At 49.9% G+C, this 23,342-nt stretch overlaps 2 protein-coding genes across 2 annotated transcripts in view; both read left to right on the top strand.

Annotated features, from left to right (window-relative positions):
* Thada (THADA armadillo repeat containing) overlaps nt 1-15,039 on the top strand; it is a 288,692-nt gene extending 273,653 nt beyond the window's left edge. The window contains exons 36-37 of the mRNA XM_028765113.1: nt 11,567-11,736; nt 12,730-15,039. Of these exons, the coding sequence (XP_028620946.1) occupies nt 11,567-11,736; nt 12,730-13,116 (557 nt within the window). The 3' untranslated portion in view covers nt 13,117-15,039. The remainder of the gene's footprint in view (nt 1-11,566; nt 11,737-12,729) is intronic.
* Nucleotides 15,040-17,156: 2,117 nt separating this feature from the next.
* Nucleotides 17,157-21,190, top strand: Zfp36l2 (ZFP36 ring finger protein like 2). The gene is made up of 2 exons (XM_028765120.1): nt 17,157-17,445; nt 17,922-21,190. Exons 1-2 carry the CDS (start codon nt 17,395-17,397, stop codon nt 19,311-19,313), a joined length of 1,443 nt encoding a protein of 480 aa, XP_028620953.1. The 5' UTR covers nt 17,157-17,394; the 3' UTR covers nt 19,314-21,190.
* Nucleotides 21,191-23,342: the final 2,152 nt, after the last annotated feature.

Consider the following 23,342-nt stretch of genomic DNA (forward strand, 5'->3'; position numbering starts at 1 on the left):
AAAAAAAAAAAAAAAATTTCCACCATAGGTTCTTACATGGTCCAGTTGGTAGTGCTGTTTGGGGAGGCTAGAGAGCTTTTAGAACAGGAAGTGCATCACTGGTGTGGGCTTGCCCCTATGGGCCAGCCTCGTCCCACGGCCACTTCCCTCTCTCTGTTTCCTGATGTACCCACAAAATATGATCCACCACCTCCTGTTCTGGCCCCCTACTGCCAAACCCTACTGTTGTGGACTTTAAGCCTCTGGGACCATAAGCCAAAACAACCCAGACACCATAGTAGCTCTAATTCTGGGAGCAAAGAATCCAGACACCCTAGGAGCACAGAGACACCACAGTGGTTCCTGGGAGCATGGAAAGTGGAGGTAGAGAATGTTGGGGTTGAGCAGGTGAAAGATGGTGAAAGCAAACGCCAGCAGGCATTTGGATGTTAAAGACACTGATGTGTATGTCTAAACCTACAGAGGAAGGTCGGGTCTGCTGGTCAAGTAGGTTCACAAGAGTCAAGCTAAGATGGCCCAAGGAGAATGCCAGGGTATCCAAATCAAAGGCCACAAAGAGATACAGTCCCGACTAGAAAGAGTACAGTGGCTTCCACCAGGAGGAAGAGGAGACACAGAAAAGTTGATAAAAGTAGTAGATGTTTTCCCAGCAGAACAGATTTTGATTGAGAACCGTTTTCAAAACCCTCCCCTCAGATATCAAAACCTGGGCCTCACACCTGCTAAGCAAATGCCCCATTCCTGAGCCTTCTGCAACTGTGTAATAGTAGCCTTTTAAGATCACTGTTTCCTTAGACCTAGGGACATTCTGAAAGCATAATGAACTAGGAAGTGGAAAGGCAGTTTACCAGTGGACTCCCGGACATTGCCAATAGAAGGAGATTCCCTGCCTTCAACTCAGTGTAGGCTGGCCCAGGACTCTGGCTGAACTGAAACATGCAGCTCCCCAGAAACTACTGTACAACATCTCTGGGAACCATGCAGTTCTTCAGTGTTGTTCAGATTAAGGCTACTGAACAGCTAAGCTGACAGAGGGGGATCCAAAGCCTTGGGATCAACAGCAGCAAATGGCTTTAAGGGAGAGGAAATGACACCAGCCAGCTTCAAGGCTGCCTCTCTTCCAGGAGTGCTCCCTCATCTGACTGTGTTCGGACATTTTGTGTGTGGTGTCAGGCAGTAGTCTTCTCCAGGCTCCCATGAAAAAGGCCAACTAGAAAGCAGACCCGGGCAATGCTCTAGAAAGCAAACAAGTGCGTCATTTAGGGAAGAGACTCTCCCTGCAGCTCTGTGATCCAACCCTGCTCTCTGCCTGGAGCTTCATTCCTCAAGGCAAGCTTCCACTGAGGCTAGCCACGCAGGTGATTGCAGCTGGGAAACCCTTACTTTATTCCTGACTGGGATGAGGTACAGAAAGCAGCTTTGCTTCTGGACTATGCAGACCACCCTCCTGAGCTCACATAGGCTCTAGTCCTCCTACCCCTAGACTTTGTCCATGTCTCAGCCCAGGCCCTGGAAACAAGGAGGAGGGTTAGCTTCCCCGCACTTACCCCTCCAATTTTTATTTCTTTTTTGGTTGTTCTGAGATAGAATCTAGAACATCATGCCTGCTAAGCAGACCCTTCCTCTAAATTCTACACCCAGGCTACTGTCTTTTAGCCCCTTTATTTGTACTGTCTCAGGGGTCACTGAACAGCACTTTCTTAAGCACCCATTTTCCTGGAATGTCTCAGGGCAGACTTAAATTATCTAGAGTCCGCTTTGCTGGCCTTGTGCCCCGCCACATTTCCTCAAAGCTCCTTTCTTTGTTTGAGATGTAAATTATATAATGTAAAATTATAACCATTTTAGGGGTTAGAGAGAGAGATGGCTCAGCAATTAAGAGCACTTGTCCTGGCAGTTTAGTTACCAGCACCCTCATGGTGACTCACAACCATCTGAAATTACAGTTCCAGAGGAGCCAATACATAAGATACCCATGTAATACATGTACATGCAGGCAAAACACTCATACATATAAAATTAAAAAATAAATCTGAGGCTGGAGAGATGGCTCAGGGGTTAAGAGTGCTGGCTTCTGTTCCAGACAACCTGAGTTCAATTCCCAGCAGCTACATGGTGGCTCACAACCATCTGTAATGGGATCTGATTTCTTCTTTGGGTATGTCTAAAGACAAATCACTCGTTAATTAATTAATTAATTAATTAAAAATAATTAAAAATTAAATCTAAAATGTGATTTTGATTAAACATTTTGTTTAATTGTCTTTATTATTGAGGGTGGAGAGTGCCTTCCATAGCCTGCATGTGGGGCCGAGAGGACAACCCTTATGTGAGATCTAGGGCTCAAACTCAGGTTGTCAAGCTTAAGGCAAGCATCTCTATCCACTGAGCTATCTCACCAGCCCAAAATTAACCATTTGAGAGTATACAACTGGGTGACATTGAATACATGGGCAGTATTCTACAGTCATCACTGCTGTCCAGTTCCACAATAGTTCTATCACGCTTCTGAAAAAAAATACAGCCGTTAAGCAGCCCCTGAAGGCTAGTAGTGCTTCCTGTCTCCATGAGTGCCTTCTCTAGACACTTCACATAACTGACCCATAGACTACGCACTTGTGCTTGGTCTTACTCATAATGCTTATATGAGGCGTACCCATTTTGAAGCCTGAATCAAGCACTTTATTTTTGGGTCTAAGTGATATTCCATTGTATAGCTCTGCCATATTTTGTTTATATAGTCATCTGTTAATAAAAGGACACTGGGTTGTTAAGAGTATTTCTTTGATTGTCCCTGTACACATTGTTGTTTAAGTCCCAGGTCTCTGGGTATGTACTTGAGAGTGGAGTTTCAAGTCATAGGGCAGTTATATGTTTTAATTACTGCAAGATACTGGATGTCTTTTTCCATGGACATTCTCCCTAAGTTAGTTCTGACAAATCACAACAGGCAGGTATCTTTTACACCTCGTAAACACTGGAAGTCAACATATTGTCTGGTTAGATCTAGGAAAAACCGGAAAGAATAAAGGCAAGCTACCAAATCTCCTTAGATGAAAAAGAGCGCCAAAGAGATGACAGTAAGCAGACAAGGCGGAGGCAGGAGACAGCATGCTGAGATGATGTGAGGTGTCTAGAGAAGCTTTAACTAAGACAGAGGAGCTGAAGTGAACAGCAGACTCACAGCCCAGAGAGTTACAAACGTAGTTCCATAGCAAGAACAGCCACTGAGGCACACTTTGGTCAGGGCTGCTTTTGTTTGTGAGATGGTTTGGGTTGGGTTTGAGGTTGGTTAGTTGGTTGTTTGGTTCTTGAGACAGTCTCACACAACCCTAGTTGGCCCTGAACTCCTGATCCTCCTGCCTCAGTCTCACAAGTGCAGAGATGACAGGTTTGGGCCACCACACCCAACTAGGTCAGGGCTACTTTGACAGGAAAGGGAATAGCTGAATCAAGGAGGATGATCTAGAAACCAGGAGGCTGGTGAGAATCCAGCATTGTTCCTGGAACTGGAGGAGCAAGGAAGAGGCCAAGCAGCCTCAGTGGGACAGAGCTGGGCAAGTCTGCAGGGGTTGCAGAGCCCTCATTGTTGAAACACACAGGCCAGGACAAGAGATGATGCCATTTCAGGGAAAGAACAAATCAAAGCACAGTAGAGGCAAGGGGCTTTGAAGAGTCCCAGAGAGCCCCAAAGCATAGCACCTACAGTGCTAAGCAATCCTGAATGCCAAGACAGGAGGGCCAGGCTGCCCCTTCCAGAGTGAGGACTAGACATACAGCGGTTGGCCTCCTCCCTCCTTCAAGCCTGCACACATTCCAGAATAACGTCAGTGAGTTCTACCTCATCACTGACCTAAAGGACACCGTGACTTCATCAAAACAAATGTTAATCTCAATTATACTACCATGGATTACTTTTTGAGAAATGACTCTCATCATAACTTCATGAAGCCAGTTTAACTCCTAGATCAGTTTCCTGTAGAGGGGAGGAATGAGACCAAGGCTCATGGTTTCCCTCATGGTCTTGAGTAGCAACTCCTGTGTATAAATTCAGTAAGGGAAAAATCTTCTCTTTGTCAGAATTTGTAGTCAAGAAAAGATTTTCCCACTCCCAGTTGTAGACTGTGCCTGACTTATTTTATGTTCTTTACCACTAAGTCTCAGCCTGGGTTCATACTACTGTGATTAGCGTCACTGTCACTATTAAAATAAGCTGTGGTCATTGTGACTGTAGTGTGCATGGTCACAGTTAGAAACAACTTGCTTCTTTCCGAGACAGTGAGAGGAAGAAGGGGTACTTTTCACTGGACGAAAGGCCTGAACCCTTCTTGCTCTCAACCCATCCTTAAAGCATGGTATGATTAATGTACACCCATAACACCAGGTCTTAGGCAGCTAAGGCCAGAGCATCAAGCAGTATACCTTGAGAATACTGAGTTAAATCTCACTCACGGTGGAAGGAAAGAACTGCAAACTGTCCTCTGACTGATATACACACCACCCCCACCACGCCATGCCCACATGTAAATATATCTTTCTGCTCAGCTGGCCTCACTGTTGCCCTCCTCTGAACTGGTATTTCTTTCACACCGTGTTCTTTACTTCCCTTTCCTAGGACTTCGTCAAGCTCACCTCCCCATTTCCAGCAGCCTAGGGCCATGTCAGCAGATAGACACCAGGCCTTAGGGAGGGAGACTGTATTTTCAGGACAGCTGCCAGGAATAGAGGTAACATGAGACAGATAAACGTATTAAGAAGGGGCTTGAGCATAAATTAAATTTCAAGATAGAAAATTCCCAGGGCAGAGAATGTGGCTTGGTGGGGGGTCACTTGGCCAGCATGTACAAGCTCCGTATCACACGAAGAGCAGTGATTTCCACAGACTGAATCATAGATACTTAACGTTTCAAACCGTGTTTCTAAATCCTTTTATTACATTTATTTTCAGTATATGAGTATGTGTGTGACAGTCAAGGAGACAAGGAAATAACACTGGAGGCTAAAGTGGCTTTGCAAGTTCTTTAGACATTTAGTCTTAAGAGCTCAAACTGAGAAGAAATGCCTTCTGAGAGAGCAGTTCACCTGTTAAATCAGCTAAGGAGCACTGAGGTGACTTCACAGAATCGGAAAGAAACATCTCAGTGTGTCTGTTGAGTGAGGGATAGAGACTGTGTGTGAAGAGCCACTGAGCTCTGTCCTGGCCAGGGAAGAGGCAGCCAGTGGAAAGGGAGCCCAAGTCTTCCTGGTACTCCAAGGGCTTCCCAGTGTGTAGGCATTAGCTTGCCCTTCTTGGCTCATGAGGTTGGGGTCAGATTGCCATTCCAGGGAAATCACTTTTGGGCAGAGTAGAATTACACAAGCCATCTGCCATCCTCAGAGCTGCAGGCATGGGACCCTTGGGTACTCAACAGAAGAAAGCCACAAAGGAGCAGCCCAGCCACATCAATTTCTTTACATTGGGAGGCACTCTGGAGGCAGAGGCAGGTAGATCTCTGTGATTTCAGGGCCATCCTGTTGTACATAGCAAGTTCCAGGTCACTCAGGGCAACACAGTGAAATCCTGTCTCAAAAATAAAGAATAAAATTAAATAAATAAGAATAAACAAATAAATAAAATTGAGGGGGAAATGCACTTACTCAAATGTTTGAAATTTTTCTTTTCTAAATTATTATTATTTCAGCATTTGAAGGGTCTTCAGAGAGCTAGCTAGTGACTCAATGTTTAAAAGCACGGGCAGCTTTCCAGAAGACTGGAGTTCAGATCCCAACATGCTGGGCCCCTCCCGGTTAACTGCCTACAACTTAAATTCCAGGAGATCCAACAACCTCTTCTGGCCACCAAGGGCACCTGAAAGCATATATATGGACACACACACATGCACATACACACAAACACACTCACATACACTTACTTACACACATTCACATACTTACACATAAATAAGATTAAATCTTTTTTAAATCATTTTTAAAATAATCTATTCTTTAAAATTAAAGGATCCAGACATTATAAGCCACACCTGTAATCCCAACATGATTGAGATGGAGGCAGAAAAATCATGAGACTGAGGCCGTTTTTATGTATGTAATGGATTTGAGGCTAGTCCAGGCTGTAGCGAATCCTGTCTTTAAAAGACAAAAAACAAAACAGTAAGAAGAAAAGGGCAGAGAGGGGTTCCTAAGGCAGTTGGTTTCCATTACAGATTAAAAACAAAACTGTTCCCACTGGGCAGCCATATATATAATATCAGATCAGTACGTCTACGCAGATCACACTAGAGAGGGGACTGCAGGAATTTTTGGGAACCTAGGCCATCTGTGTCATTTAAAAAAAAAAAAACAGAAAATGAAGCAAAATCAAAAGTGTAATATTTGAAAGTTTTTGTACCAAGCATTTTTTTAAATGTCAAAATAATAGCAGTATGAGATCCCTTCAGATCTGGAAACACAGTCTACCTCTGGGCAGAAAGAACTTTTACAGACAGCTGTTCAGGGGAAATGGCTGCTTATGACCTATTGCTCCCCTCTCCAAAGGATGCAAAGGGCCTGTCCTAAGGAGTGCCTTCTAGAAAAGGGATAAACAGCTCTATATCTGCCCAAGATGGAGACCCAACCTGTCATTACTGGGGACCTTAAAGACGGTTGGTCTGTCCATTTGCTATACTAAGATAAATGTTAGTAAAAGTGTTGTATGAGATTGTGGGTGGGGCTGAGGGCTTGCCCTGGGCCCTGCTGACACTGATGGTGGCTAGCATGTGCCTTACAGAATGTTAACAGCATCCCTAACTCTCTCACCCCATCACATGGCACCAGCACCACCTCCTGACAGGGAGATGTCCTCCCCAGAGGGGAGCTCACTAGGTGAAGGGAAGCAGGAGTGACCCAAGCAACAGTAAAAACATGCTATCCCTCAAACAGAGGAGGCTGGGGCTAGGAAGAGCTGGTGTGGGGAGGACAGTGCCAATGTCTAGCCACTACCAGACCCTTGATGAGTCATGGAGAAGGGCTCAGGCAAGAGGTACTCCCGGCTTCTACTCCCCTCCAACATCCCAGGGTCTGTTTCCCAGTGAATGAATTCAACTCGAAGCCCAATGACTAGGAGACCTGGGTTATGGAATCATAGAGATCAAGATCCCAAGACATCAGGCAGGGCAAAAGGCAAAACAAATTCAAAGGCAAGCAGCAAAGCACTGACTGGTTGGAGGCAGCTCAGCAAAGTGATCCAGAGCTTGGGCTGCAGGGCCTGGCTGCCTGTTACTCTCTGCCTGTGTAATCTTGACTGTACTTCTCCAAATGTCAACCCCCTGGGTGTCAGATAGTAACAACAGTGCCATCGACCTCATTCTCAAGTCTAGGAGTTGTCTATGTAAGACCATAATCCAATAGTAATGGCTGCTATCTGTTAGAGACCCAGTACACACAAACATGTTTCTCTCCATAGATTATCTATCCATATCTATAGAGAGACATAGATATATAAAGTTGCTTTCTGAAGTCCTAAGGATTGAACCCAGGCCCTCCTTCAGTGCAAGAAAAGCACTTTCCCATGGAACTATATCTCCAGCCCTCCCCTAGGAGTTCAGAGCCATGGGCTTCAGCCATGGATCAGTCCCATTTACCACTGGTAATCACTATAAGGGTCCTGAGGCAGGTCTCACTAACATAGGAGGAAGAAACGAGTATAGCAGATGAAGCAGACAGAAGCCAAAGCGGGGAAGGGAAGGAGGCAGGAGAGAAGAGGACTGTGACTGAAGGTCTCAGTGGCCAGATCTGTCAAGGGGAGTCTGGCAGTGGAGCTTGCTGTTTGTCATCAGAGGGTCACATAGTCAAATGTCCATGTGGACAGGGCAAGAAAACACCCCCTTTGAATAGTAGTGAGGGGGCAAGGAGTAGGGGACACAGCTCTCTGCCATGAGGCATGGCCACTGCTCTTCCCCAGACACCAGACTAATGTGTCATTTCCCTCAGACTAAGCTGTCAACCCTCTGAGAAAGGGCCTGGGTTTTCCTCGTGTCTCTTGGTTCCTCACACCGCAGCTGATCAGTGCACACTGTGAGTAGGAAATCACTTAGATTGACGGGTGATGGGTCGGGAAGAAAAAGAGAGAGAGGTAGTTAATGTGTGTTAATGTTCAGGCCTCCAACACCCTGACCAGTCCCCTAAAGCCGATACAGGTTCCCACAGATGCCTCAAACAAAGTTCTCCAGAGCTACAGAAAGAACAAACTCAGGCATCACCACTCAGCAGCTCTCACCTGACCTCTCAGATCAGAGGGGTGAAAAAGAGAGTCATCAGGCCTTACTCTAGACAGCCTACCCTGGGCAGGTCACAACCCTGGCACTCCAGCCCTAGGGCACCCAGTGCCCTGCTCTGGTTCTGCAAATCCCAGAACACACATTCATTCTCATTCATTCTCATTCTCTCTCTCTCTCTCTCTCTCTCTCTCTCTCTCTCTCTCTCTCGCTCTCTCCCTCTCTCCCTCCCTCCCTCCCCCTCCCTCTCCCTCTCCCTTTTTCTCCCTCTCTCTCCCTCTTCTCCTTCCCTCCCTCCCTCTTCCTCTCCCTCTATTTGTCTGTCTGTCTCTCCCTCCCTCCCTCTCTCTATGTGTATGTCTGTCTGTCTGTGTCTCCCTCCCTCTCTCCCCCCCTCTCTTCCTCAATCCTTCTCTTCATCTCTCTCTGCATTGTCTTGATCCCCATAGCTTTGTGGTAAGTTTTGAAATGGAAAAGGGAGTTTGTGGATTAAATCCTTCGCTTTTGTTTCTGATTTTCAGGATCTCTTGAGTATGCTCGGTTCACTGCAAACTCATAACCACACTTGTTGCTTGGCTGCTGGCTTTCTTGTTTCCTTGATGGACTTGCCAGCCTGAGTGCTAAGTGGAAAGTCCCCTCGCTCTTCTCTAGCCTCCCTTTAGAGGCAACTTGGCCAGCAGAGATCCGACTCTGTCCAAGTTTAGTCCAGGGCCAAATAGTCAACTAGGGGATGTGTAGGCTGCACCTGGCCTTGGAGCAAGAGACCCACACCATCTAATCCCAGCATCCTACCTTCCTGGCATCCTCCCTGGTGATTGTGATCCTCTCCAGGTTCATGTCCAGCCACCCCACACACGTTCTTTTTGTGCCTATCATTTTCCTACCCCTTCCTAAGAATGACTCACGGCACAGAGAGAAGCCATTTTGCTGTCAGTGTAACAGCTTGTCCTTTCTGGTGGCATGTCTGGTCACACCCATGTGTTCTTTATTAGACCCAACACATGTGTCATCTAAGCTGCAGACTTTGATTTTACTGGTAAGAGAATTTTGTTTAATGGTATGTACCCCTGGTTAGCCTGGACTCACTATGTAGACTAGGCTGACCTTGAACTCTGGAGCTCTGCCTTTCTCTGCCTCCAAAATGCTGTGATTAAAGGTATGTACCTCCATGCCTGACGTGGGGAGAAATTTTTATCTTTCCTGTAGAGTTTTCAGTCCTTGCCTTAAGATCAAGGGAGGAAGGGAGGAGGAAAGGGGGGGAAGGAGGAAGAAGAAGAGGAGGAGGAAGAGGAAAAAGAAGGGCAGAAAAGTCAGAGGGTACATTTTTCTGAAATATCAAGATCAGCTAACCTAATGCTGATCCCATAATACAGGTTTACATGTGTGCCTTTTTAATGAGTAAAAGTGAGAAGGCCAGCATGCTGTTCACCTTCAGACTTCAGAGAAGCTGTCTCTCATGGTGCCATCCTGCAAGGAAGGGACAGTCTGCTCTACGCCATATTTAGCACTGTATTACCACCAAGATACAGACTTGTGCCTGCTCCCAGTGCTGGTTGAAGTGTACAGAACAGACAGCCAAGGCTCTTGAGAGTGGAGGGTCGGCTCTGTACCCTGCTCTGTCACCTCCAGGTAGTGCCAACCATGCTGGAGAGTCACTATCCTGCTCATCTCACCATCTAAACAAAACACCATGCTTCTGCAAGTTCCTGTGGATAGCCTAGTCTTTATTTCAGATCTAACATGAAACTGTTGGCAATTCTGTTTCCTCAGAGCCACTTTGAGTTCTGTGACTGTACAGTAGAAGCTTTAGCTCTGATAGCCTCATGTGTGAGGCAGAATTAGTAACACACAATCCTTAGATGCTGGGCTCTGAAGGTGTAGCTTGGTGGCACAGGACTTGGCATGCATAAGGCCCTGGCAACACCACAAAAGCATAGCTCCTGAAAGGACTAGAGGCCAAGTACTCAGTAGGGCTACAAATGCCACAGACCTTCCATAAGTACTCAGTAGGGCTACCAGTGCCACAGACCTTCCATAAACCCAGCTAACCCTGAGGGCCTGGCCGTCTAGTCCACATCTCAGCCCTTTCCTGTGTGGTTCAGCTGTTGTCAGACGGCCAGGAACAGTTTCTGGTCTGAGCTGAGCTGTGGGTTGGGAGACAGGAGGATGAGCAGAAGTACGTCATTAAGTGGAAACACCAGTGCAGGGAGGGGCCTTCCACAGAGATCTACTTGGAGTTGAAAACCTTACATCTTGGGGTTCAGGCTCCTCTTGCTGAGGTGAGAAAGCTTAAACCAATCCTACTTGCAACTCCACATTTAGGCCTAAGGCCCAACAATCAAGTAAGCAGGGTTCCCCCAAGATACCTACTTCTCTTTTCTATACTTACTCTTTCAGCACCTTACAAAGCCAGAAGTCAAGAGGATAAACAAGAAAGTCACTGTCCATACAACGGCAACAAAATGTTGCCTGACACATAAAAATCAGGACCAACACCCAGTGCACCCCTGCCTTTGCACAGCTGTGAGACATGTGAGGCTTCACATTTGTAACCGGGATGAGAGCAGGAGCTCAGCTCAGTTGGTAGAATGCTGGCCTCCAGTGCTTCCCTGAAGCTGCATAAAGCTGGACGGACACGGTGCCACACTCCAACAGTCCCAGTACTTGGTAGGCAAAAGCAGAGGATAGCAAACATTCAAGATGGTCCTTGGCTACAAGGCATGGTGGCTGGCACATGTAATCCGTGTGTCCAAGAGGTAGAAGCAAGAGAATCAGAAATCATGGCCATCCTTGACAACATCTAGTTGGAAGCTAGCCAGCTACATGAGATTCTGTATTGGGGAGGTAAGGGGAGTTGAAAGGAAAAAAATGTTTTTACATGTGGAATTTGAATGGTAGCATGCATAGATAGCATTTTACTGGCACACAGCCACCATCTCTATTGATTGTCTCTGTAATGCTTGGATCAGGATCATAAAACAGATGAGGTAAAGTGTGCTGCCACTCTGCTCTGAGATGACAGGGGTCCCTCGCCTTCCACGTGTGCTAGAGAGGCTAAGAGAGATGTGTGGCCCCCCACGCGCTGCTGCTCTATAGGATAGGCTGACGGGGCTCAGGCTAAGGGCTAGATCTAGCCATGTAGAAAGAACCTAGGATAGGACCCAGAGCCTTCCATGAGCAGCTCCACTTCCACTGCCACCCTGGTGTGATTACACGGGTTTTAGCCAAGACCCTCCACGTTCCCAGGCTCCTCCAGACTTCTTAGGACTGGCCCTGAGCTACATTCAGTGATTGCTTCCCTCCTGTCTCTACAGAGTTTGCCTTCTGCCAGGTGGATGCCTCCATTGCTCTCACCCTAGCCCTAGCTGTTCTGTGTGACTTGCTCCGGCAGTGGGACCAGCTGGGGCCAGGACTGCCCATTCTACTGGGATGGCTACTGGAAGAGGGTGATGACCTCAAGGGCCTTGTGCAGAGCCCACATCAGGTAATCCCACTTACTTACACTGGGGGCAGACAGCGTGTCCTAGCTCCAAAGTGGAGCCCTGAGGGCCTGGGGAGTTTCTAGATAATAAAACAAACGTGTGCCTCTGCCTACTCTAATGACTAGGAGAAAACCTCCTGGGTGAGGCTCACAGGACTTTGGAGGTCCTGATGGCAAGGTTCAGACAAGTTAGGAAGGGCACTTTGAAAAAAATCACCTTGAATATTGAGAATAAAATTAAGAAAAATGCTTATTAGTTGATCTTAGCATGGGCAAGGGCCCTTACAGCTCTGAGTCTAAGCATTTCCCAAGAATTAGGATCCTTCTAGAGAACATGGTACTTGACTCCTCTTCCTAGTAGGGAACAGCCACACACATCTAGAAACTGAAGACCAGCATAGGCAGTATAGGCACTGGGAAAACAGCAGTCTGTCCCCACATATGACTGCTAGCTAGCTTGGTATCCTAAGCAGAACAAGAGTCAGCATATACCCAAGCTTCAAAACCCAGTCTGTGTTATAAGAAACAGGAAGATGTAATAAAGTGTTTTTGATGAAATGACCCTGAACACCCATGACATTCTAGAAACTCGGTCTCTAAAGGCTACTGTCACACATGTCCCAGTAACTCTTTGCTCTGCTGCCTTTGTGCCTCCTCTGAATTTTCTTGGCACACCTTAAAACCTAAGATTTTTCTCAGTACACCTTAAAACCTAAGACCCACTTCCACACCACCAGTTCCCCAAGTATCTTGGCTTGGAGCTACTTCACACCGTTATCAAGGGTCATGTTACAGCTAGGAGACAAATACTCCTCCCTGGGAGAGAGGTACCAAGTGAAAGTAGAAGTGGCCTTCAGAGCTGCCAGTGCTGTGGCATGGGTGTTGACAGGCCCAAGTGAGCCCTCTGTCAGGAGCAGACACAGCTCCCACATCCAGTGCTGTGTCTGGCTCCGCAGGACTCCTAGGAGCCTTACTTTGGCTGTTTTCCCTATATAGGGGGAAGAAGAGCACATATTTGAAAAATCAGAAGTCAACTTCTGGGCTGAGACTCTGACCTTCGTGAAATACTTGTGTAGGCAACTCTTCCATCTCCTCTGTCAATCTGGCTGGCAGTCCCCTCACTCCCAGAAGCTCTGCGACTTGCAGAGGATAGCATCAGAACAGCGTCACCTCATCTCTCAGCAGTTCAGAGGACTGCCACTCTCTGCTGAATTTTTGAAGACAGTGGAATACACAAGGCTACGCGTTCAGGAAGAGAAGACTTTGGCTGTCTTGAGGCTGTTGGCCTGCCTAGAAGGAGAAGGAAAGGAGGTCCTCAGAGCCGAAGACTGTCCTAGGGAATGGAGGCAAGAAATGGCCCCAAGACCAGAAGCAGCATGTTGAAGAAAGAAGGCTGGGGCCCTCAACTCAGGTCTGCAAGACGCATGGTGGACATCAATTGAAACTCTTGTCCTCTGGTGCCTCCCCACTTCTGGGAGTGTAGGCTTCTGTCCCTTCCTACAGAGGATCTTGTCATCAGCACACTCATTCAAGGCAACCCAGTTAATTGCAGCTACCTAGGAAGTGACACGCTGCTCTTCTGAATATTTACTGTCTCCAGGTGCAGGCCACCTGCAGGCCTGACTTAGCCTTTTCCATCCCAAAGCCAGAGCCTGTTTCCCTGTTACACTGACTCCATTGAATTGAATTTTAGCACACCTTTCTTTCTCTCTCTCTCTCTCTCTCTCTCTCTCTCTCTCTCTCTCTCTTTTGCACACACACATGCACACGCACAGAGTGGTCTTTTGTTTGGTTTGGTTTTGTCTGGGCTGTGTATAGATGCTCGGTTAGTTAGCAAATACCTGTTTGGACATATTTCTAAACTTTTACTCCATTTTTAGTAAAGGAGAAATATGTTCCAAGTGTTTGATTCTGGGAAAATGAGAATCCACAGCATGCAAATACTTGTGTTTTATTATCTACATGTCCAAGTCCTTCAGTGGCCCATATTAAGAGTCCCTGCTGTCTTCCCCAGAAATGCCTGCAAAGACAAGGAAACCTGATTGTCACCCATCGCTGGCTTCAGCTATTTGAAGGAGCCTGGGGAAAGGGAAGCCTGAGAAAATGCTTAATCCATTCAGTGCCTCCATCCTGTGACTGGGGCAAACAGCAAGACCATTTGTACTTCAGTAATTCCATCTAGAAACCTTAAGGCTTTCTGTCACGTCAGGCCCAGCCCAGCTGGCATGCTCGGACACCAGCAGGTGGCACTCTTGCACACGTTATGCTGCTGGTCTAGCTCTATCGCTTTCTTTTTAAAAGACTTCTGTCAGCTCCTGTGCATGATATGAGGCCAGCCGTGCCACAGCATGAATGTCTGAGGAAATCAAGGGACAACTGTATAGAGTCAGTTCTCCCCTTCCACCTGTACATGGATCCAGAGATCCAACTCAGGCTCCGGCTTGCGTAACAAACCCCTTACCCACTGAGCCACAGCATCAGGGCCCAGCTTGTCACCATTAATGTGTACTTACAGCATATGTGACACCCACAAACACTCGCCCTCAAATCCACGGCTTGTATTTTTCACTGTAGCTTGCTCCACGTTCCTAGTTATCCACAAAGACCGTGCCAGCCATAGTTAGGAACTTATAGGGCCTATACATATGTTCAGATGCTTCTCAGCTGAGCAGTCACTTAGAATTGTGAGGCAAGTGGACTGAATGTGCAGCTCAGAGAGGCATTTCATGTGCTGTTTCCTTTTGCAGAAAAGCTGACATTTCACATGTAGTTGGTCTCTGAGAAGAAAACCATCCCACACCACAAAAACACAGCTATGCTGGAGTAGAGACCTGCCCAGGAAGAGGGAAGGCAGAAGCAGTGTCCATCCTGTCCATAAAGAAGAACAGAAAACCCCCTAGGTGCCCTTACAGACACTCAGCACCCGGTAATAATTACCTAGTTAGCTGTCAGTGTGGCCTACCTCGGATGAAAAATTGAAAACCTAACATTTTTTAGTTTGTTTTTGGTTTTGCTTTTATTTTTCTGAGCTGGGCTTGCTATTTACACCAGGCTAGCCTCAAACATGTGTTAATCCTCCTGCCTCTGCCTCTCAAGTGCCAGGATTCCAGGCACACACCACTATACCCAGCATTACACTATTTTAAGATCTAGCTGCTGTGAGGGGCTGGTGGTATAATGTGGTGATAACCTTGGGAGATTAATCCTGGTCCGGGCCGACCTTCCCTCCCCCTCCCATCTAAAATGAAATAAAAGCAGTTACATAACAATAAAGCTGTCTCACATTAGCAAGCATGCTGTACCAAAGCATGTTCCAGAGCATGTTCATGTTATCTCTAAGTCCATCCTACCAAGTCTACCCAGTGGCTGTTCTCGCTGCTGTTAGCTGGGAATTACCCCAAATTTAGATCTTGGCCATCTGTGGCCAGGCTGGGAGGGCACGAGGGATGGGTGTTTCCACAGGTTTGTGTCTGAGATCCTACTAGCAGCAGCTAGAGGGATGCTACCTGCTCTCCTGAGGCATCCTGAGAGGAACCAGGAAAACCTTAGGCAGAGTCATGCTTACAGTTGGGGTCCTTTCAACCACAGCTGCCCAGCAGTCCTAGAGGCAAGAACACCGTGGGTGGGAAGAGGGATGCAGCCACCTTCCCTAAGTCACTACACTGAGATCTGACTCATTCTGGAACATCAGCCACTTGCTCAGACCATAGCCAAAAGACAGTTTGCTTTAATACATAGGATGGTAAGGACTTTTTTTCCCTTATTGAGGTATGGTCTCACTTCCACGGTAAGTTGTGCTAGGCTGGCTGAAAACTCAATGGCAGTTTGTCTGCCCCTGCCTCCCAAGTGCTGGGATTATAGGTATGAACCACTGTACCTACTTAGCACTACATTCGTGACCCTACAGTCCTCCGGTTCTGCCATGGGCTCTTCCTACAGGGGCAGCATGCACTGCAGTGTGGCCAAATGCACCTGGACACAGGAGCCTTTGAGTGACACACCTCCGTACCTTCCAGGTTAAAGGATACAGCCCAAGTGCACAAGCAGACAGGAAGAGCAACGTGGGGAGGATGCAGTTGGTCGCGCGTCCTTCCCTGGCAACTCCTGGGCCTTCCACCCAGGGCGACCTAGTCTGCCAGCTGGGTAAAATCATGGGCCCAAGTCCAGCTTTTGGCAGCCAGCATAAACTCAGTGTAGGGATAAAGGGTTCTGGACCTGACCAGATCGGCTGAGTAAAGCTGTCCGCAGCTTTAGCCTCTCTAGGAGCTATGTGTGTAGGGGTGTGCCCCCCTCAAAAAGAGTCAGGGGCCTTTTGGGAAGGTTTTGTCAATGGAAAGCTAGTAGGAGTTGCACTAAAGGCAACAGAATGAAGACCACTCCCCTCAACCTGGGTGGTGGTTCAGCAACCACCGCCTCCGGCAGCTAGCACAAAGCTTAGATTCAATTCTGTGCCTCCCACAGCCGAAGAAGGAAGGTTGCAGGACTCGACAGGCCAAGGCTGTACAGGCGGGAAGCCTTGGCTAGCAGCTGCACCCCCATCCCTGAGACGGGTGGGGAGGCCAGGCCAACCAGCAGGCACAAAGGTGAAGGAAGTGACTTCCTCCGTGTCCACACTGCTTCCCCGACTTCCCTCTAGTTCCCTGGAGGCGGCTTTCCGCGCCCGAACACCCCGCGCCACTCCGCGCCTTTGGCCCAGGCTCAAGGTCTTGTGATGTGATTAGCAAAGCCAGCGCCTTGTCCTCAGACACTCAGCCCTGCCCCACAGGCCGCAGCGCTCAAGTCCTGTTTACTGAGCCTGGGCGGGGAGAAGGGCGGAGAAACGCTCCAATGCTCCTCCAGGCTGGCCGCTCCCACCCCCACCCCTGCGGCGTCCCCACGTGTAGCTGGGCCCGAGCGGCCACCTACGGGACAGGCCACGACCCCCGCCCCCAGTCCCAAGCTACTTGGCAACGCGCACCATTGCATTATTGTTGCGTTTTGCAGTTCCCGCGCGCCGAGCAAAAACTATGCTGGGAGATAAAAGCTGGGGCAGTCGGCCCAGCATGATCGGGCGGGGAAAGGCACGTCCGGGGTAGCCCGGTCCGGGTCAGATAGAACGTGAAAGTGTTTTTCCAACGCTATACTCCAAGAGGCGGACGAGAAGGAGATATTCCCGCCGCCGCCCAGCAGCACCCAAAGGGGCCGCGCTCCCCACGCCGCCCGGGACGCCCGGGCTGCCCGCCCCTCCCCTCTCCGCCCCTCCCCCGAAGGGGAAAAATTGGCGGCGACCAATGAGAGGCCGAGAAGGGGCCTGACGTCCGCGGGCCGCGGGCGGCGTTGCCTGGAGACCCCGGCCGGTCAGCGTTCAGTCCCCTCCCCGAGTGCGCTTTGCCCCGCCGCCGCGCCGCTCTCGGGCTGTATATAGGGCGCGCGCTCGCGGGTCTCCGAGTTCCACCAGTCCGCGAGCTGCCGACGGCTCGCGCGGGGGGCAGGCCGAGGCGCCGAGCTGCGCTCTCGCTTCTCCTCTGCCCCCCACTCCGCGGCCTCTTCCTCGGCCCGCAAGCAAACTTTCCGTCCCTCCCTGCCCCTCGCCCGTTATTCGTCTTGGTTCGAGCCGCGCCGCACCGAGGGCTCCTCCCAACCTCCCCGCTTGCAATTCCGACCATTACAGGACCCAGAAAAATGTCGACCACACTTTTGTCAGCCTTCTACGATATCGACTTCTTGTGCAAGGTAAGCCGGCAGCGGGAAAGGACGGTGGACGGCCTGGAACTCTTTGGAGTTCCGGGCCGAGGCGGGAGGGACCCTTCCAAGTTGACTTTGCGGGTGGAGGGAAGTCCTGGACTTAGCAGTACTGTGCTTGCGACTGTGGGCGTGGAGAGCGGGGAGGGAGCGAGTAGCGGCTGGAGCAGCCGTGCTCCTCCGGAGCGGACCGCGGCCACGCTGCCGGGACTTCCCGGACAGTGTTTGCGCCGCCCACCCCGTGGCCACGGGCCCAGGATCACATGGCTAGACCCGGAGCGGCCGGGGTGGGCGTCCTCCGCTCTTCTCCGGCCCGCATTCTGCGAGTGTAGCCGTGGAGGCTGAATTGGAACCCACAAGAAACCCCAACAAGTGGGCAGTTGGGACTAGGCGTTCACTCTGCAGTTAGCCCCGACTCTCTTCCCCATCCGATTTTCATCCCGACCCCTCTCCCCTCCCTTTGGCAGACGGAGAAATCCCTGGCAAACCTCAATCTGAACAACATGCTGGACAAGAAGGCGGTGGGGACGCCCGTGGCCGCTGCCCCGAGCTCGAGCTTCACTCCGGGCTTCCTGCGACGCCACTCCTCCAGCAACCTCCACGCGCTCGCCCACCCCGTTCCCAGTCCGGGCAGCTGCTCGCCTAAGTTCCCAAGCGCCCCTAACGGCGGCAGCTGTGGCTCCGCAGGCGCGGGCGGCCCTCCCTCCTACGGCCAGCTCAAGGAGCCTTCAGGGGGCAGCGGCACGGCGCTGGTCAACAAGGAGAGCAAATTCCGGGACCGCTCGTTCAGCGAGAACGGCGAGCGCAGCCAGCACCTCCTGCACCTGCAGCAACAGCAGCAGCAGCAGAAGGGGGGCAGCGGCTCCCAGATCAACTCCACGCGCTACAAGACCGAGCTGTGCCGGCCCTTCGAGGAGAGCGGCACGTGCAAGTACGGCGAGAAGTGCCAGTTCGCGCACGGCTTCCATGAGCTGCGCAGCCTCACTCGGCACCCCAAGTACAAGACGGAGCTGTGCCGCACCTTCCACACTATCGGCTTCTGCCCCTACGGCCCGCGCTGCCATTTCATCCACAACGCAGACGAGCGGCGGCCCGCGCCGTCGGGGGGCGCCTCCGGGGACCTGCGAGCGTTCGGCGCGCGCGACGCGCTGCACCTGGGCTTTCCCCGGGAGCCGCGGCCCAAGCTGCACCACAGCCTCAGTTTCTCTGGCTTCCCGTCCGGCCACCACCAGCCGCCGGGGGGGCTGGAGTCGCCGCTGCTGCTCGACAGCCCCACGTCGCGCACGCCGCCGCCGCCCAACTGCTCCTCGGCCTCGTCCTGTTCCTCCTCGGCCTCTTCCTGCTCCTCCACCTCGGCGGCCTCCACGCCCTCGGGCGGCCCGACGTGCTGCGCCTCGGCGGCGGCGGCCGCGCTCCTCTACGGCCCCGGGGGCGCGGAGGACCTGCTGACCTCCGGGGCGCCGTGCGCCTCCTGCTCGACCACCTCGTGCGCCAACAACGCCTTCGCCTTCGGCCCGGAGCTGAGCAGCCTCATCACGCCGCTTGCCATCCAGACCCACAGCTTCGCAGCCGCGGCCGCCGCCTACTACCGCAGCCAGCAGCAGGGCCTGCCGGCCCCCGCACAGCCCCCCGCGGCCCCCGCGCCACCCTCGCCGCCCTTCGGCTTCCAGCTGCCGCGCCGTCTGTCCGAGTCGCCCGTGTTCGACGCGCCCCCCAGCCCCCCGGACTCGCTGTCGGACCGCGACAGCTACCTGAGCGGCTCGCTGAGCTCCGGCAGCCTCAGTGGCTCCGAGTCCCCCAGCCTGGACCCCGGCCGTCGCCTGCCCATCTTCAGCCGCCTCTCCATCTCCGACGACTGAGGCAAGGGGGCGCCCGCGAGGGGTTGGGAGGCGCTCGCTGCAGGGGGCACCGGTTGGGGGGTGACACTGCCGCAGGCCGACTTGCAAGCTCCTCCGAGCACTTGAACTGGAACTCTGCCGGGAGGGGACCCGCCCCTTCCCTTTCGGTTTTCTCGTTTCGTTTTTTTTATTATTATTTTTATTATTATTATTGCAAAGTTTTGTTCTTGTTGAAATAAAAGCCAACGAACTTTTCGTGTGGATGAACAAAATACTCACAACAGGGCGGTTGTGATGCGGAAAGAACAAAAGATAACCAAACACTTGTTTAGGTCTCAGATGAGTTTGAAACTCTAGTTTTAAAAGAAAAAAAAAAAAGATCAGCCCAGCACCAGCAGCTACCAAGCACCATTCCGTCTCTTCTTTCACTCAAAGCCTTAGTTACGGTCCAGATGTGAGGACTCTTACTTGGAAGGGATTCCAAGATCAGTGTGAGCCAGCCGGCCGCCACTTCCCTAAACTGTAAGCTTCTAGAATTCAAAAAAATGCCAAGAACATGCCTTGATGCGTAGCTCTCAGCCTCCTTTGTGGTGGTTGTTTACCTTGTTTTTTGTTTTGTTTTTTTAACAAAGTTCTGTATGTCTGGGGGTGGGGGAGCCCTTGCATTCCAAAGTGTGATAACAGGCTCACTGCCACCACTCAGTGGGCCTTTAGCTTAGAACCATTTCCTCTGCTCTCTGGAAGGCTTGGGCAGAGCTCAGTTCATAGTTGTTGGGAAATAAGTGCTTCAGTTTTAGCTGTTTTGAGTTGATCCGCACCACTGCACCACAACTCAATATGAAAAAGTATTTAACTTATTTATTGTCTTGTGAAAAGTATACATTGAGGATGTTCATACTGTATTTATCGAGTATGATGAAAGCAATAGATATATATTCTTTTATTATGTTAAATTATAATTGCCATTATTAATCGGCAAAATGTGGAGTGTGTTCTTTTCACAGTAATATATGCCTTTTGTAACTTCACTTGGTTATTTTATTGTAAATGAGTAAGAAAAATCTTAATTTAAGAGATTGTATGTAATATTTATTTCATTAATTTCTTTCCTTGTTTACGTAAATTTCAAAAGATTGCATGGTTTCTTTACAGAAATCTATCTTTCTCGATGCTGTGGAAGTAGCTTGGGGAACATTTTGAGGTTTTCTTAGAATGTAGAATGGTGTAGCCCATCCAACATAAAGAGAAAAACAATGACCACAGACTGAAGTCAGGCTCACGTGTGGCATGCTTCTCTAGTTCCAGCTTTATAAACCAGCAAGGAAAGGAGGTTTCCTGATTCCACCAGCTCTACTGTGACATTGAGTATAAAGACATGTAGCAATAAATGGGGGGGATGGTCTCAGTGCCTTCACAGGCCCGAACTTGCCTTAAATCTTCCTCAACCAAATAAGTATTTCATTAGTGCTTGAGAATTTGAATGTCCGGATGGGTTCACTTGCACAAAAGGAAAAGATTTTTACCACTTTTTTTTTACTATAGCTATGAAGTGAAGAGGCCACGTCTTAGCGCTGAAATGTTGGTGGTACATGACTATGCCTTGTTTAATGACAGTCCAAAACTGTACTGTTGTTTTTCAGTGTAAGAGGCAGGAATGTCTCCCGGCTTTCCTGGACGGCAGACGAATGAGCAGTTGCTTAGTTTGTATGTAGCTACAGTAGGAGCACCGTGTGTGCACTCTGAACTACTTTGACAGAAGTAGGTTTTTGAATGTAACAAGATAAGTCAACTTGAGTTGTAATATATTTTGGGGAATCAGTTCACTACAAATTGTGACTGTAAACATTGTACTGTAAATGTTTTGTAGCTCTCCCCCAATAAAATTTTTTGGAAAAAAACTCTTGAGTAGTTTTGTGTGTGTGTGTGTGTGTGTGTGTGTGTGTTAAAAAACCAGGTCTCCCAGCTTCCTGAGGCCTCAGCAAGTCTGGGAAGAGGTGTGGCACTGGCAGGTCTCAGAAAAGCCTGCATCCACTCGTACCTGTATTTGTTTTATAGCAAATCCTTTCAGCTGAAAGAAAGTAATTATTTGGCTGTCAAGGGCATTTGTTAGCTGTTCCCTTTGGTAATAAGATGCATCCCAATGTTGGCTGACTGGCTGGTGGTAGGGCCTGGCGGGAGACCGCAAGGGGTGTGGCCGGCCTGTGAGTCACCCAGTGGATCACGTGGCTGCTGAAGGTCCGATTTTTCTCTAGTGTGCCTGACCAGGGCCTGGAGCCTGCAACCGGAGGTCTGGGCCAGGCACTGGGAGCTGGGCTAGGGTTTTGCTTGGACTTTGGAAAGCTGAGTTATGTCCTTCAGAGAGGGAGGAAGGAAGATTAAGCCGGTTAAACTTCTATCTGGGTGATGTTTGTTTACACAGACAACTTCCTCTGGGAATGAGCACATTCAGGCTATTTATGCAAAAGGAAGAGGAGGCCAGAAAGCAAATTCATCCAGGCTTCTACCAAAGGCAAACAAGACTGCCTCGGTTTGCCTGCTTCCCAGAGCTTAAGAAATAGTCATCTGTGCTTCTGGGTTTGTTGGTGGTTGGTTTTTACCCTGCTCGTTTTAAAACAATCTTTTAAACTCATATGTCAGAGTTTTCTCCCCTACCCCCATACACACAGTTAAGACACCTTTTCCAAAGCAAGCAAGAGACCCAGCAAGAGTTTGCTTCCTTATCGGCAACAGCTGGGCTCTATCAACCAATCCTTGCCGCTCCCCTCTGGTTGCCCCTGCCTTGGCCAGGGTCTACTGTGACTCACAGCTGGGGGAGGGGGCCTGTCTGATGGACGCGCCAAACTGGGCAGCTGTTTCCAGTTAAGGAAGATGGAGTCGGTGCTCACTGGAGCAGCGGTGTTTTCTTTTTTTTTTTTTTAACGTGGAGGAGGGGATGGTTACTTGCTGCAGCCAAACAGTTTCAAAGTTGTCCCAGATGCTGGGCCTTGGGGGGGTGGAGGGAGCCGGAGGCCAAGAAGGCCTGGGGCTGGGTGAAGCCCCTGCAGCTCCGTGGCCTCCTGGCCATAAAGAATGCGGGGGGGGGGGGGCCGGGGGGGCGGAAACTGGCTCCACGGTGGAGCTATTTAGGCCCGGCTTCATTTCACAGATCTTGTTTCCACTTCATTCTCAAACTTATTTTTCTAAACAAGTACTTTTGATCAGCTGGAATGTTGGACTTCTCTTTGGGGTAAGCCACACTCATTTTTAAAAACTGCTCTGAAGGCCTAGAGCTAGGGCTCTGAAGTTTCCTGTTTTAAACGCGTTGGAAAGCTTGGAGGGCTGGGCGGTCATTCAGAAGTTTTCTCGCCCACACATCAGTAGGGGCGCTGGCTTACTGTGCTTCTGCGGCGCCCAGAATGAACAGTGTTTACTTGCTTACCCTTAGGATAGTATTTTTGTAAATCCAGGATCTAGAAGTAAAATTTGCAAGTAAGAGCAAAGTAGAACTAGCCACCACAGGTGACAGCAGGAGCTAAAAGCAGGGAGGCCCAAAGCTGAATCTAGATGGGACCTATCGTGGGCGGTTGTGGGCCCAGACCCGAGTGATTCCAAGAAGCCCTCCCACTTACTGCTGGGAGACTGGGGTGGGTTTGAAACAGCCCAACATAGTGTACACCACCTTATAAATCATTCCGGAAGGGGGTTGTGTACCAGTACAGGTCTTCTGCCCCTGCTTTCTGAATCTCCTGCTATCCGTGTAAAAAGCAGCACACACAATTGAGAAGCTCTGCGTTGACTATGGGCAAGCCTGAATAGTCTGAATGATGTAGGAAAGACAGATGCAGGCTCTTGGAACTGCCAGGTCCGCTCCTGAGGAAAGGTCTCAGGAAAGCCGTGGGGTGGGTGTCTACAGAGAGCCTGCTGGAGAACACTAAACCTGGGAAGAAAGAAAGCCACCTGCCGAGAACACCGCTGTCCTCCAGCTTAGTTCGTGGTGACAAACGAAGGCGGATATGACTCGCGCCCAATGGTTTTTTTAAACCGGAAGTTGGGTCGCTGCAGCCCTTCGGG

Source organism: Grammomys surdaster, unplaced genomic scaffold (assembly GCF_004785775.1).
Source record: "Grammomys surdaster isolate TR1022 unplaced genomic scaffold, NIH_TR_1.0 149, whole genome shotgun sequence".
Lineage (NCBI taxonomy): Eukaryota > Metazoa > Chordata > Mammalia > Rodentia > Muridae > Grammomys > Grammomys surdaster.

Bases quoted from the DNA above. Each gene is read 5' to 3' on its own strand.
- Zfp36l2 (XM_028765120.1), top strand. From the start codon at position 17,395: ATGTCGACCACACTTTTGTCAGCCTTCTACGATATCGACTTCTTGTGC. The intron at 17,446-17,921 runs GTAAGCCGGCAG...TCCCTTTGGCAG, and splicing joins ATATCGACTTCTTGTGCAAG to ACGGAGAAATCCCTGGCAAA.